The 16,172-nt window shown below is 39.7% G+C and overlaps 3 protein-coding genes across 3 annotated transcripts; all 3 read right to left on the reverse strand.

Annotated features, from left to right (window-relative positions):
- Window positions 1-263: 263 nt before the first annotated feature.
- On the reverse strand, window positions 264-701 carry LOC131825696 (keratin-associated protein 6-2-like). Its single transcript, XM_059165103.1, has one exon. The coding sequence runs from the start codon at window positions 699-701 to the stop codon at window positions 264-266; it is 438 nt and encodes a 145-aa protein (XP_059021086.1).
- Window positions 702-4,786: 4,085 nt separating this feature from the next.
- LOC131825697 (keratin-associated protein 6-2-like) lies at window positions 4,787-5,170 on the reverse strand. Its single transcript, XM_059165104.1, has one exon. It carries the CDS (start codon window positions 5,168-5,170, stop codon window positions 4,787-4,789), a length of 384 nt encoding a protein of 127 aa, XP_059021087.1.
- A 3,421-nt stretch (window positions 5,171-8,591) lies between these two features.
- On the reverse strand, window positions 8,592-8,891 carry LOC131825698 (keratin-associated protein 21-1). The gene has a single exon (XM_059165106.1). The coding sequence runs from the start codon at window positions 8,889-8,891 to the stop codon at window positions 8,592-8,594; it is 300 nt and encodes a 99-aa protein (XP_059021089.1).
- Between the last annotated feature and the right edge of the window lie 7,281 nt (window positions 8,892-16,172).

Here is a 16,172-nt window from a genome sequence, read left to right on the forward strand (position 1 = left end):
ACTGTGGGATGTTAGGATCCCTGGGACAGTCCTAACACAGAATCCAGATTAAAGGAACAAAGAACAATATTTGGGAAATAGTCCGATGATATCACACAGCCTGGAGCCTCGAGATCCCATCCTCACAAACGTTCACTGGGAGTCAAAGCCTCTGTCAAGCATGCAATTTCCTGGATGTAGAATTCTTGAGGTATAGATTCTTGCTTCTGCTCTTGCTTTGGTGGTGTCATTTCAGAAGCAAATGGGGCTTGGAGAGTGATGGACTAGCAGCAAGAAGAATAACATCTTCGGTAGCAAAGTGGCCGGTAGCTACAGCAGCCAGAGCCAGAGCCATATCCACAGCCACAGCAAGAGCCTTTTCCACAGCCCCATCCAGAGCCACAGCCATAGCCACAGCCACAGCCTGAGCCATAGCCACAGCCACAGCCTGAGCCATAGCCGTAGCCACATCCTGAGCCATAGCCACAGCCATAACGGGAGCCATAGCCACAGCCATAGCCTGAGCCATAGCCACAGCCATAGCCACAGCCACAGCCTGAGCCATAGCCACAGCCACAGCCTAAGCCATAGCCACAGCCACAGCCTGAGCCATAGCCATAGCCACAACGGGAGCCATAGCCACAGCCATAACCTGACCCACAGCTACAGCCATAGCCGCATCCACAGCCATAGCCACAGGAGTTCCCGTAGTTACAACACATGTTGCCAGGAGAAGAGGATTCAGGTGGGTTGCAAGTGGTTGTGTGGAGAAGTGTGGTCCCTACTACACTTGGACCCTTATATACTGCCAGTAATTGGCAAGAGCATACCATTCACCCTCTGACTTACCCAACAAGTATGTAAGCAAATTTTATGTGCTTGTCAATGTCAACAGTCAATAATGTCCTGGGGGAAATGAGCTCATTATTTTGGAGACTCCATTTTATTTAAAGAGCAGTATTTTAATTTTGCTGCCTAAGAATGTCCCACTAGAATCATATGCTCAACATACCACATACCCAACTTCACAAGATCCTATCATTTAACATACCCGATATAACAAGGTTGGGAGAATTTAGGATAATTTTTGTCCCTCTTGGTCTCTCTTCTTACCTACAGTATCTACTTTTGCCCAAACAAAAGAAAATAACTCCCATCTCCTTTCTCAATCATTGAAACATTTTGTCAGGCTTCTTGCACCCAGATATCTACCGTAGATATCAACGGGCTCCTTGTGGTAGAAACCACAGATGATGCTAGGCTCAGGATAGAGAAGAGCCCCCAACAACATTGGAACATCTGACTTTTTTAAAATGTCAGTAGTGCTGAAATTAAAAACCTTGGTTTGCAGTTTCACACTGACAATTAGCTTCTCTCTTTACTGGTGTCTAATTCCAAATATTTCCGTTCTTCCCAACTCAACCAAGCATCCAAACTCTCCATCACCAAACACGTAGCTGAAGAAGGATGAGCAGGAGAAGGAGAAGAAGAAGGAGGAGGAGGAGAAGGAGAAGAAGGAGAAGAAGTATAAGAAGAAGTAGAAGTAGTAGTTGTAGTAGTAGTAGTAGTAGTAGTAGTAGTAGAAGAAGAAGAAGAAGAAACAGAAGAAGGGGATATAGGAGAAGAAGAAAGGTACTATATGGTGTGTGAGTGTGAGTGTGTGTGTGTGTGTGTGATGTTTTTGCTTATCTTGGTTGTCTAGATTTCACCTACGTCACTATTTTCTGAAACAGGCAAAATCCAGAATTTTAATTATTTTTTACTGTGACAACTATGACGTCTAAGTTGAATGGGAGTACAACCTTGGAAGATCATTCCTTCTCCACACTCAAATTTCAACAACAATGAAATGAGTGCCATCCAGTCCTTTATTGAAAGCCTTCAACAGGGATATTCATATGTCTACAGAATTCCTTTTCTGAGAACTTTCATTTTTAAAATTTTTCATTAGTATTCTGAGTGCTTTTTCTACAGTTGGATCTTTGTCTATCTGATATCTCTGCTATATCTCACCCCTTCCAAGAAGCTTAAAGAAAAATACATCCCACCATACTTGTTATTAAATTTAAGAATGCTCTCTCATTCTTGAAAATCAAAACTCTAAGTTCTAATACATAAGTTCCCTAAAAGAGATGCATTACTTTTCAAGCAACCACTGTCTGGTCACGATATTCCTAACTATTGGAAAATTTTTCTGTCTTTATTGCATAATTCTTATACCTTTCCATTCAGATCTGTGGATACTGATCCATGATAGCAGGGGGAAAAAAATCTCTTATTCAGTGAATCCTTGAATCACCACTTAGTTCTGAGTACCCAGAATGTAATTTGAACTCAATCAGTATTCCCTCAATAAAAATCAGTTGCATAAAAACAAAAACATGCTCTGCGGCACCTGGGTGGCTCAGTCATTGAGCGTCTGCCTCGGCTCACGTCATGATACCAGGATCGAGTAACCAATCAGGCTCCCTGCTCAGTAGGAAGCCTGCTTCTCCCTCTCCCACTCCCCCTGCTTGCATTCCCTTTCTCAGTGTCTGTCTCTCTCTCTCTAAAAAATAAATAAACTTAAAAAAAAAAAAAAAAAACTCATGTTCTAGCATTGTTGTGCCCATTAGAAACTATAAGCTGTTTGGATACATTATCACACTGTTCTCATTTCATTCAAACTGAAAGTCTGAAATGTCTTTTGACTAAGAGAGTCACAAATTTCCCATCTTGAAGACATGTGTTAGTTTATAAAGATATTTTTCCAGATGTCTGAATTATCAAATAGGCCAAATTAAGGACTGGCCTTTTGTGGATGTGTCAGCCACAATATTGATGCTAAATGGATGATATTCTCTCTCTTTCAGAAAGCTTTCAAGGACAAGGACCATAATAAAACAGTAAATTTCCAACACACTGTAATTATTAGAATTCCATTCCCCTCTTTGTGGGATTTCCCTACCTCAGATTTACCCAGAGTGCCACCAATCCTCACATCAGATGTACAAATATCCCATCTATGAAAGCTATCCATCTATTGAAGAATGCCTGTTTCTTCATCAGTAGAACAAATTATATCCTGGGTATCACCTCACTTCGGGGCTGACTTGGATGGCAGAGCCATCTCTCTTGCAACTGGCCATTGGGTGGAGGCGACTACCTCCAGGGACCTCAGATTCAGATTTGGGCAGTGATCCTTGTCATGGAGAAGAGACGGGAGTCATGTTTCACTGCCCATGGAAACTGAGCCTGAAAAGACATTCTGTTACAGGATACAGTGTAGGAGGACACTGAACTCAGAACCCATGAAGTGCTAGTCTCTCAAGCTCAGACAATAGACTGGGCTTTTCATCCCATTCTTGTATCTGCATCAACTAGGGCACTAGAAAGCACCTTTAAGCACTAATCCTTGTTCTTTTCCACTAAAAATTGTGGCACCACTGATCATACCTAAAACATAATGCATTTATCTTCTTCTTTAACACCTACTACCCTACATTGCAGTATTTCTTGTGACTGGACTCATCAGTGCATTTGACTCAAAATGTCAAAATAACTCCCTGAACTCTCTCTCCAATGCTTCAACCTTCACTCTCTTCCCCAGGAAGCTGGCCTATTCATTCCATAGCAATTATCTCTCTAAATATATTTTAACTACTCCTTATTTTTTCTTATTGTTACCTAGTAGAATATGAACACTCTGAGAACAGGAAACCCATCTATAATTTCGCTTCTGTCTAAAGTGTGTAGGACTGTTTCCTCTCAGAAACATTCAAAACTTGGCACCCGGTGGCTCAGGAAGTTAAGTATCAGACTCTTAATTTCAGGATGCCCTCGGCAGGAATCTACATGTCTCCCTCTCTCTGTGTCCCTTCCTCTGCTCGTCTTTGTGCATGCTCTTGCTTTCTCTCCCTCTCTCTTTCTCTCAAAAAAATAATCTTTAAAAAAAACATTCAAAACTATTTGTAAATTAAGTGACGAATCCATTTCTTAAAGTCAAAAAAATCCAAACAAATACATTACCACTTCCATCAAAATGCTCATGATACATACCACATTTTGATTCTATTTATCCTTCCCTTACTTCTTCATTAGTCACCTGAGTCTGCTTCTAACTTCTCATTAATCCTGGAGACTCTCTCTCTCATACCACTCATCCAACCATTCAGCTCTCAGGCCACACCTCCTCTCCCTTGGGCTTCTGTCACAAGCTCCTGAATAGGTGTCCTCCCTCCTCCTCTTTCCCCATCACCTCAATTCTAGACACAGAGTGATTTTCAGGGCACAGCTACATAATAACATGTGATTTGTGCTGTGTTCTGAGTGCCTGAGCATGAGGGATATGAGAAATAAGTAGAGAAGACATTATCTCTGATGCATGATGAGAAGTAATGTTTGTATTATATCACGGAAGAGCCCTCAAGTTCATGAAATATATTGTCAGCCCAATTTTCAAGAGAGGTCATAACATCTCAAAAAAGGGAGTATTTCACAAGCATGAGCACAGAGATTTGTTAGAAGCAAAGAACCATTTTTATTGAGAATACATTTTTAGTCCAACTGTGAGATGTTAGGATCCCTGGGGCAGTCCCAACACAAAATCCAGATTAAGGGAACAAAAACCAATATTTAGGAAACAGTCCGATGATATCACACAGCCTGGAGCCTCGAGATCCCATCCTCACAAACGTTCACTGGGGGTCAAAGCCTCTGTCAAGCATGCAATTTCCTGGATGTAGAATTCTTGAGGTATAGATTCTTGCTTCTGCTCTTGCTTTGGTGGTGTCATTTCAGAAGCAAATGGGGCTTGGAGAGCAATAATCTAGCAGCAAGAAGAATAACATCTTCGGTAGCAAAGTGGCCGGTAGCCACAGCAGCCAGAGCCAGAGCCATATCCACAGCCACAGCAGGAGCCTTTTCCACAGCCCCATCCTGAGCCATAGCCAGAGCCACAGCATGAGCCATAGCCATAGCCACATCCTGAGCCATAGCCACAGCCATAACGGGAGCCATAGCCACAGCCATAGCCTGAGCCATAGCCACAGCCATAGCCTGAGCCATAGCCACAGCCACAGCCTGAGCCATAGCCATAGCCACAACGGGAGCCATAGCCACAGCCATAGCCTGAGCCATAACCACAGCCATAGCCTGAGCCATAGCTGCATCCGCAGCCATAGCCACAGAAGTTCCCGTAGTTACAACACATGTTGTTAGGAGAGGAGGATTCAGGTGGGTTGCAAGTGGTTGTGTGGTGAAGTGTGGTCCCTACTACACTTGGATCCTTATATACTGCCAGTAATTGGCAAGAGCATACCATTCACCCCCTGACTTACCCAACAAGTATGTAAGCAACTTTCATGTGACAGTCACTGTCAAAAATCTTAATGTCTTGGAAAAAGAGAGTTCATTATTTGGAGTCTCACTTTTTATATAAGGAGCAGCATTTTACTTTATTCTTAATTCTTATCATTTAATATACCTTATATAACAAGGTTCGGGGAATTTGGGAAAATTTTGTCTCTCTTGATCTCTTCTCTATCCTGAAATATATACTTCTCCCCATAGGGAAGGAAATAACTGCCATCTCCTGTCTGGAATCATTGAAACTTTTTCCCAGGCTTCTCATACCCAGGTATCTACTGCAGATACCTACTGGCTCCTCATCCTAGAAACAAGGGGAGATGCTGGCCTCAGGGCACAGAACAGCCCCCAACAACACTGAAACATCTCACATAATGTCAATACAATATTTCCTTTCTTCCTAATTAAACCAAATATCAAATCATTCCATCACCAGACATGAAGTGAAGAAAGAAAAGAAAGAAAAAGGAAGGAAGGAAGGAAGGAAGGAAAGAAGGAAACGAAATAAAGAAAGAAATCTTATTTTTTTGTTTGCTTGGCTATTGGGGTTTTTGCTTACCTTAGTTCTCTATGCTTTACTTAAAACCCCATTTTCCAAAATCCAAAATTTAAAATTTTTTGCTATAATAGCTATGAAATCCAAGATGGAAAGGTGTACAAACTCAGGAAGATGATTCATTCTACTCAACACTATAATTTCAACAAAGAAATGTGTGGCATTTAGTCCCTGAAGGCATTCAGGGAATGCCTTCAGCAAAGATTTTCATAAAGCTGTTGATTTTCTTTTCTGAAGATATTCATTACTAGAGATTTTTCCTTTGGTGAGAGTACTTCCAACTACTTTTTCCTCCGTTGGTCACTGGTCTATTGGATCAGTCTGCTGTGTTTCATCCTTAACAAGAAATTTAAAGAAAACATATCCCATTCCAGTCAAACTTTAGCTTTATTTTCTCTACTTTTCTCTCATTCTTGAAAATCATAACTCTAAATTCTAATACACAAGTTCCCTAGAATAGACACATTACATTTCAAGCACCCACTTTCTGGTCACAATATTCCTTACTATTGAAAAATTTTTCTATCTTTATTGCATAATTTCTAGTAACTTTCCATTCAAATCCATGATGGCAGGGGGAAAAAAATCTCTTATTCTGTCCATCCCTGAATCACCACTTAGTTCTAAGTAGAGTACCTAGTACATAATTTGAACTCAACATTTCCCCCCAACAATCAGATGCGTTAAAACAAAAACATGTTCAAGCGTTGGTATGTACCTTAGAAGAATGATGAGAATCATGATGTTCTCATTTCATGAAAACTGAGAGCCTCAAATATTCTTCGACTAAGTGAGTTTCTAATTTCACATTATGAAAAATGTGTTGGTTTCCAAAGACGTTTTTCCAGATGTACAAAGTATCTGATAAGTCTAATAAATGATCAAGACTTTATAGGATATAAATTATGATATATGGCTAGCTGTTGATATTCTTCATCCTTTCAAAGACTCCAAGCACAAGGAACATAATGAAACATGAGTAGACTTTCAACAACCTGTAATTATCAGAATTCCATTCTTTTCTTTGTAGAACTTCCCCACCTCAGATTTACCCAGAGCACAGTGCACTCAGATCAGATTTACAGATATTCCACCTGTGAAAACTGTCCAGATCTTTAAAATACCCTGTTTCTTCATCAATAAGACACATTATATCCTGGGCATAGCTTCACTCCAGGGCTGACTTGGATGGCAGAGCCATCTCTCTTGCAATTGGCCATTGGGTGACGGCGACTACCTCCAGGGACCTCAGATTCAGATTTGGGCAGTGACCCCTGTCGTGAAAAAGACACAGGGAGTCATTTTTCACTATTCATGGAAACTGAGCCTAGACGACATTCTATGTTATAGTATAGTGTTGGAGATCTAGAAAGTCACATGAGGAAAAGACATTGAATTCAGAACCCGCAAAGTGGTAAGCTCTCAAACTCAAGAGAGTAGACTGGGCTTTTCATCCCATTCTTGTATCTGCATCAACTATGGCACTAGAGAGCACCTTTAAGCACTAATCCTTGCTCCTTTCCACTAAAAATTGTGGCACCACTGATCATACCCAAAACATAATGCATTTCTCTTCTTCTTTAACACTTACCACCATACACTGCAGTATTTCTTCTGACTGGCATCAGTTCATTTGACATGAAATGCCAAAATACCCTCCTCTCCACTACTTCAAACTTCACACTCTTCCCCCAGGAAACTTTTTATCCTTCCACAGCAATTATCTGCCTAAATGTGTCTTAATTGATTCTCTTTTTTGTTGTTGTTATCACGTTTAGAAAATAAACACTCTGAGAACAGGAAACTCTGCTACAATTTTGCTCCTGTATCTTCAGTATGTGGGGCTGTTCCTTATCAAACACATTCAAAGATATTTGTCAAACAAGTGACTTAAATCAATTTCTTTAAGTTTAATATATGCAAACAAATATTTGCACTTCCATCCATATGCACATGATACGGCACCACATTTTCCCCCTCCTTATCCTTCCATTAGCCGTTCATGAATAATCTAACTCTGCTTCTAATTTCTCATTAACCCTAGAAACTCTCTCAGCCATGCCATTCATGTAGTCAGCACTCAGACCGCATCTCCTCTCTCTTGGGCTTCTGTCTTAACCCCCTGAATAGGTGTCCTTGCCCCTTCTCTTCCCCCTGCACCCAGCTTCATTCTGAACACAGTGCAATTTCCAGGGCACAGTTCTGAAACACTGTGTAATTTCTTTTGGGTTGTGAGTGCCTGAGCAGGAGAGAATTGAGAAATAAGTGAAGAAGACATCTCTGATGCACGAGGAGAGGAAATGTTTGTATTATATCAAAGAAGAGCCTAGGGTCATGAAGCATATTGTCAGCCCAATTTTCTAGAGTAGCCATAACACCTCAAAAGGAAGGAGTAATTCACAAGCAAGAACACAGAGATTTGTTAGAAGCAAAGAATCGTTTTTATTGAGAGTGAGTTTTTTTGTCCAACTGTAGGATGTAGGGATCCTTGGGACAGTCCCAACACGGAATCCAGATTAAAGGAACAAAGACCAATATTTAGGAAGTAGTCAGATGATACCACACAGCCTCACAAACGTTCACTGGGGGTCAAAGCCTCTGTCAAACATGCAATTTCCTGGATGTAGAATACTTGGGGTACGGATTCTTGCTTCAGCTGTCGCTTTGGTGGTGTCATTTCAGAAGCAAATGGGGCTTGGAGAGCAATGATCTAGCAGCAAGAAGAATAACATCTTCGGTAGCAAAGTGGCCGGTAGCCACAGCAGCCAGAGCCAGAGCCATATCCACAGCCACAGCAGGAGACTTTTCCACAGCCCCATCCTGAGCCATAGCCACAGCCACAGCCTGAGCCATAGCCGTAGCCGCAACGGGAGCCATAACCACAGCCACAGCCTGAGCCATAGCCGTAGCCACAACGGGAGCCATAGCCACAGCCACAGCCCGAGCCATAGCCACAGCCATAGCCGCATCCGCAGCCATAGCCACAGGAGTTCCCGTAGTTACAACACATGTTGGCAGGAGAGGAGGATTCAGATGGTTTGCAAGTGAATGTGTGGTGAAGTGTGGTCCCTACTTCACTTGGACCTTTTTATACTGCCAGTAATTGATAGAGCATACCATTCATCCCCTGACTTACCCAACAAGTATGTAAGCAACTGTGTAGTGACTGTGCCTGTCAAGAATCAATAAAGCTCAAAAAAAAAAAAAAAAATGAACTCCTTATTTTGGAAACTCCTATTTTATTCAAAGAGCAACATTTTAATTTGTTTTGCCAAAGAATTGTCTGAGTAGAATCATGTGCTCTATGTACCACGGATACACAACTTCGCAAGCTCCCATTATTTAATCCACCTGATACAACAAGGTTGGGGACAATTTTAGACAAATTGTCCCTTTCAATCTCTCTTCTTTCCTGTAAGATCCACCTCTGCCTGTAGGGAAGGAAATAACTGCCATCTCCTTTCTGAAATCATTACAATGTTTTCCCAGGCTTTCCCACCCACTCTGGACTTCCATGCCCCATCCCTTGTTCAATTCTCCTCAAATTCCAAGAAGCAGCTCAACATCTGATAACTCACTCCCTTTCACTGGCACATGGACTATAAGTGTGGAATAGCACGTTTTATATAAGTGTGTCCTCCTATATTTACTCCTGTCATATACCAGGCCAAGCAAGGTCCTGGGGGAGAGAGCAGCCCTCCTTTACTGTTTCTTTTTTAGCTATGTAAGTGTTGTTATGCAGAGCCTTTTACAGACAAACCACTTTATTTGGATGAGAAAACAGAATACCTCAATTAAGCCAAAAACTAAACTTTTTCCAATGCAGATGTTTCACATGATAAGTTATGCAGGGTTTCACATGATAAGTTTTCAGTGCATTCAAGTATTCCCTTCTCCTGCCCGTACTGTTCATTGCACCTTTGGTTCAGAAGCTGACAGTGAATGAATAACTTTAAGATACCTGCAGCAAAACTCCCCTTCAGTGCCTGACACTTTATGACATAAAGGAGCCCATAAGTCAACTTTAACCCCTATTTATATGTCCATTTCATGCCATTCAGGGTTACCCATTTAACATAAGTCCTCAATCTTTGACAAAAATGCTCATTGTGATTTTGTTACATAACCTATTCCTTTTCTTCCAATTTATTCTATCACACTTACCTTTTCAACATAGAGAAAAGGAAAGTGAATGTCATTTCTAATTCTAGTAATATTTTTCTTGCTCCCCTTAATTCTCAGTTATAAAACTTATTTATACTCAGTTCTACAGGATGCCTTTCTTTGCTGCTAATATTTGGATTGAATGATCTTCCTCTTTGCCCCTCCCTATATGAAGACAAATGTCATAGACCTTGCCCAAGTTTGTTGAAACTCTGTCTCCTTCACTAATCACCGCATGACATTCTTGAGGAAACATTGTCCATTCCACATTAGAACTTTTAGGCAGAGCTGGTGTTTGGTTCACATTTTATGTAAGATAAATTTAAGAAACCATGGAAGTTAATTTATAGACCCAAAATGAAGCCACTTCTGGGAAAAAAGAACTGTAGCAAGGTGTTTTGATGCCACATTGAATTAATGGTCTTGCTGCTGAAGACCAAAACATTACCAGATGCAGAACACAGCACTTGTTTGTTTGTTTTAACCTTCAAATTCCTGCCACATTCCAAAAATGTCTAATATGTATGACTTCCTTCTTTATTTTCTCTCATCTGTTTTTAATTGATATTTACAGCCTCAGCTGAACCATTGTAATTCTGCAGGAAGATACCTGTAATTAACACTGAGATCTGATATATATGTATCTATATATATATAACCTCAGTACCACCCATGCATTACCTCAGTTACAAAATTCTATGTGTAACACAGCTCAGCACTCTACTGCAAAATGTCCTTCTGATATACTGAAAGTGACTAGGATAAGCAAAGAATTCTTAGGGAAAATACATTTTTCAGTGAACTTCAACTCATCATTCCTATATATTAAAAAATTACAAAATTTATCCACATACATAATACAGTAAATACTGTGTTCAACACCATTTTTCAGAACTCCTCAGACTGCTTTTTCCCTCCAACCTTCTCCCTCAAACTTTTTATCACAATGATCCAGTTGGCTTAGGTTAGTGGGAAGTGATCAAAAAGATACCTTTGGCACTGTCTTGAAATTTATGGGAAGATTTAGAACTTAATAGAAAATGAGATTCTCTGCAGAACTCAGCATCATGTGTTGCCCTGCTCTTTCCTTCTTAGCTTGCTTCTTCTGTAGGGTAGTTCACTGTCAATGATGCTTTTCATCAGTAAGGTTCTACTGGAATCAAGTAAATGGTTGATTTACTTGCTTCCTTCTGCACTTGCCTTTAATCACTATCTCAGAAGGACTCACACTTAAACTCTATGGGCTTCCATTTAAAAGAATATAAAGTTTAAAGACAACTGGTTCTTGTAGCAAGCTTAGGAAGATCAGACACGCTTTCTGCAGGATGCGGAGGAGGAACAAAACAGTATCATGACCCACAGTGCTTTGGTCTCTGCAATCCATAGACCCTCCCAGCTTTCCAGTCCCAGAACAGCACCACAAATCTATTCACCTGCTTCTCCTCTTCCAAGCAAAATATGTTAAATTTTCACTCGACCTACCCAGAATCCCATTATTTTTCTGATCGAGTTTTTCCCATCTCCACACATGGTTCGAAAATGATACTAGTTTTAAAATGAAAACTTGGACATTTCTGTTGATTGCTTCGCTTGTTAGGCATTCCTTCAGCAACTTAGCTGAATTCCACAGACACTCATTAACACCCACCACAGCTTCAGTGCTGTCTTGGGAACTGGAGATTTGCAAAGATGGTCACACGTTGTTCTTGTCCCAGGATTAAGCATGTGCACATGTAAAAAGACTCCTCCAAAGAAGATCTAGTGTTTCTGTCTGGGCCACTCTACCTTTTCACCACCTCTACCTTAGTGTTCATCCGCTTTCCACACTACAAGAGAAACAGAAACAATGAAGCTAACAATACGTCTGTGCCAGTAGTTCTCAACCTGGAGTGATGTTGGCTCTTGGACTCTTGCAGACAGTTGATAATATCTGGAGGCTCTGTCAGCTGCAGAGACTTGGGTATGGTGAGGTAGAAACCAGGGGTGCTGCTAATTCTTCATAGAACAGCACCCAAAAAAAGAAATATCCAGTCCAAAATATCAATAACACTGAGATGTAGAAACTCTAGTTTATAGCTATGCATCTAATAAGTTTCTAAACCTCTAAGTGTATAAGTCCAAATACACCCTTTCTTTTCACTCTATAGCAAATATTTAACCTTTCCATCAACAATATGCAGTTGTAAAGAAGTGAGGTTTTTTTCCTATTTGTTGAAGATTTTTTGGCTTGTGTTACTTGCCTAGGTTTTCTTCAGTCACCATTTTCAGAATCAAGCAGAATCCAAAATTTGAATTTACTGTAACAACTATGAAATCTAAGTTGGAAAGGATTATAAACTCTGGAAGATCATTCCCTCTGCTGAATACTCAAATTTCAAGAGCAAAGGAGAGAGTGGTGATTCAGAACTTTATTGAAATCCTTCAATAGGGAGTGCCTGGGTGGCTCAGTCAGTTTAAGAGGCTGCCTTCAGCTCAGGTTATAATCCCAGAGTCCTAGGATCGAGTCCTGCATCTGGCTCCCTGCTCAGCAAGGAGCCTGCTTCTCCTTCTCCCTCTGCCTGCTGCTCTGCCTACTTGTGATCTCTGTCTGTTAAATGAATAAATAAAATATTTTAAAAAAAAATATACAACCTTCAATAGGGACTACACAAAACTGACATTTTTTGAGAATTTTTACTATGAAATTTTTTTTCTTCAATCAATAAACCTTGTTTCTAAATATTGATCACTGGTCTAATCTGATCATCCTGCTATGTTTCCTCCTAACAGTAAGTTTAAAGAAATTAAATCCTATTCCATTTACCTTTAGTTTCTTTCCTTTTCTGTCATCCTTGAAATTCAAAGTTATAAATTTTACTTCATGAATTCCCTACAATAGATGATTTTCTTTTTCAATGCCACTGTCAACAGCCACTTTCATGTAAAAATACCCCTAAATTATTGAAAATGTTTTCTCTCTATGCATTATTTTCAATATCTTTCCATTCACAACTATGGATACTGATACAAATGAAAAATACAATCTCCATTCTGTGCATTCCTGAATTACCAACTCTGAGTACAATGCCTGTAACATGATTTATACTTGATCAATATCTATCCAATAAAAGAATGGATAGATTAATTCAAACACATGTTCAAATATTGGTGTGCCACTTATAAGCTACACAATATTTGGATATATGCTTAAATTTTCTGAATGCTAATTGCTTCTTTCTAAAATTGGGTCTAAGCATATTACAGAATTGTTTTTTATGTTTCATGCATAGTCAGTGTTTGGGGGCAGAAATCATACTCAATAAATGCTATTCCCTCATCTCATTTTTCTCACACTATAGTTTTAAATTCTCATGTAATAATAAATATTTTTCAAATACCTGTATTTATTTGTACTGAAAGACTGATTTTGTCTGCACGTAATGTAATAACTTTGTAGTTTGGTGTAGGTTATTCTATGGTATATACGTTCTAACTAGAAACATCTTGGGCGCCTGGGTGGCTCAGTGAGTTAAAGCCTCAGCCTTTGGCTCAGGTCATGATCTCAGGGTCCTGGGATCAAGCCCTGCATTGGGCTCTCTGCTCAACAGGGAGCCTGCTTCCCCCTCTCTCTCTGCCTGCCTCTATGCCTACTTGTGATCTTTCTCTGTCAAATAACTAAATAAAATCTTTTTTAAAAATTTAGAAAAAAAATCTAACTAAAAACATCTTTATGATGAAGAAGCAAAACCCTTCAGAAAATAAATTACTCTCCTCGTGACATTTTTACAACCTGACTTAACCATTCTACATAGTAATTTGTTACTAAAAATACAGTGTCAACATAATGACGTTGGATCCGGTATCATCCATATTTTCAAGTTCAGCAATTAGAGAATGATTTTATGTTGTATTTACAAAATATATCCTTTGAAAACATGTTTAAGTACCTATCCTATATAAAGTTCATGTGGGTTTTTTGAAATTCTAGAGGACTCAAAAGATCAGTCCATAGTAGAAATGTACTTAATTTTTAGGACTATGTCTATTTAGTAAGCTTGATTAAGTATCATCTTATAATAAGAGATTTGGTCAAGATTAAGGATTTATTAAGCAATAAATCCTTAATTTCCATGTGAAATATGTTCTACAGAGTCCCATAATCTGTGATGTATATTAATTTCCCCCTTGTGGTTATAATTTTCTTCAAGTGTGTAGCCCCCAAAAATCTTCTTATCTAACCTCTTATTAAACAACAGAAAATTCTTGCTACTCAGTCCACCCATACCATGTTTTGTAAAATATTTTTTACGTGTTCTCTCAATTCATTCTCACACCTTCTGAAATGAATAGAGAAGGTACTTGACAAACAAGTGTTCACACAAGGAAACTGAGGCTCAGTGATTATGTCACTAGCCTGAAGTCACGTGGTCGATGAGTGTCAGAGCCCAGTCTTCTTAATCTTCTGATGATGGCTTGCTTACCAGCCGATGTTCCTCCTTGCCCTGACTTCTCTTATTCATGGAAGAGATACGTACTGCTTTCTAGATACTCATAAGAGAGCAGGGAAAGCCTGGGAACTCCTCTCCAGCTCTGGTTAGTGATTATAGTTCTCCAAGCATACATGCACATGACTAGTGCTTGTCTTGCTCTCCTATCCGACTGGCCAAGTCCTGTTCATGTCACAGGCCTCAACTCAAGTGTCCCCTCTGCTTAGAACTCTTCTCACTCTTACACTACTACATAACCCTGCTGTATGTATAACTCCTATAGCTTATCACTGTGAAAACAATTACTTCATTCTATTGTCAATCTTACCATATTACTCTTACATGAGGTTATGAATTCACTGAGAAGGGGGTCCATTTAGATAGATGACAGAGGATAGATAGATTATCTACAACATGGACCATAATACAAGCTTTTCCTCTTTTTCCTTAGTCTTTAAATTGAATAACAACTCCTCTCTACACCACTGAGTATCCAGAAAACCTGATAATATTTGAAGAGAGAATGACTGAAATTCACACCAGCCATAATAATCTTTCTATCTTTCTGCAGTGCTCTGCAGTGTGAAAGCTGACTCCCTGCTTCACCACGCTCCCTACTACAAACACAGGAGACAGCAAATCTTTTATTATTTATTTATTTATTCATTTTGTCTTTGTGAGTGCCAACATCATGTTCTCTGCCAACTAGGCTCTATACTCCCAAATCATTCTTGATGAGCAGTTCTCAGAATCTTAGGCCACCCCATAACCTGGAGTTCTCACTGGGGTGGTCTTGCCTGCAGTGCCTGTGGCTGGGCAGCTGCCATTACATGAATTCCCGGAGAATAGCCAATTTGACTCTCACAACCACAATTACTGGAAAGATGTCATACATTTAGAAGTTATTCTTCCGGGGCGCCTGGGTGGCTCAGTGGGTTAAGCTGCTGCCTTCGGCTCAGGTCATGATCTCAGGGTCCTGGGATCGAGTCCCGTATCGGGCTCTCTGCTCAGCAGGGAGCCTGCTTCCCTCTCTCTCTCTCTCTGCCTGCCTCTCTGACTACTTGTGATTTCTCTCTGTCAAATAAATAAATAAAATCTTTTTTAAAAAAAATAGAAGTTATTCTTCCTATAACTATTATCCTTTGGTTCTAATTGTGATCTCTGGGGTACAAAAAGCAAATAAAACCCTCTTGTCACATAAGACTTTAAATATAATATATAATATAAAGTAACCCATGTCACTTCTTTCCTCATGAGTCTAGGTATTCTAAGCACATTAATCCACTGAGCTTCTCTTCTCTTGTATTTTCCCCCTCATTTTACCCAGAATATTCCATTCAGTCCCACATGACCTCTCCCTTGCATTCTCCCAAACTCATATCACCCCTCTTCCAGTCCATTCTGTAACACATTACTAGATTTATTTACTGTAAACACAACTCTGATTTCTGTGCACATGTATATATGGGGGGGGGGTGTTATTTTAGATGCAATTAGTCACTAAACTGCAAATTACTGAAAAAATTTTGAGAAACGTTTGGAAAAAAAAACTATAAAATCAAAAGAAAGGAAAAAAGACAGGAAAATGATAAAACCTGCCCTCAGTGATGATTCAAATTAAGACTGTTGACAGACTTAATAGACTCAAAGGAACATTTCAC

The sequence above is a fragment of the Mustela lutreola genome, chromosome 2, assembly GCF_030435805.1.
Source record: "Mustela lutreola isolate mMusLut2 chromosome 2, mMusLut2.pri, whole genome shotgun sequence".
Lineage (NCBI taxonomy): Eukaryota > Metazoa > Chordata > Mammalia > Carnivora > Mustelidae > Mustela > Mustela lutreola.

Bases quoted from the DNA above. Each gene is read 5' to 3' on its own strand.
- LOC131825696 (XM_059165103.1), bottom strand. From the start codon at position 701: ATGTGTTGTAACTACGGGAACTCCTGTGGCTATGGCTGTGGATGCGGC.
- LOC131825697 (XM_059165104.1), bottom strand. From the start codon at position 5,170: ATGTGTTGTAACTACGGGAACTTCTGTGGCTATGGCTGCGGATGCAGC.
- LOC131825698 (XM_059165106.1), bottom strand. From the start codon at position 8,891: ATGTGTTGTAACTACGGGAACTCCTGTGGCTATGGCTGCGGATGCGGC.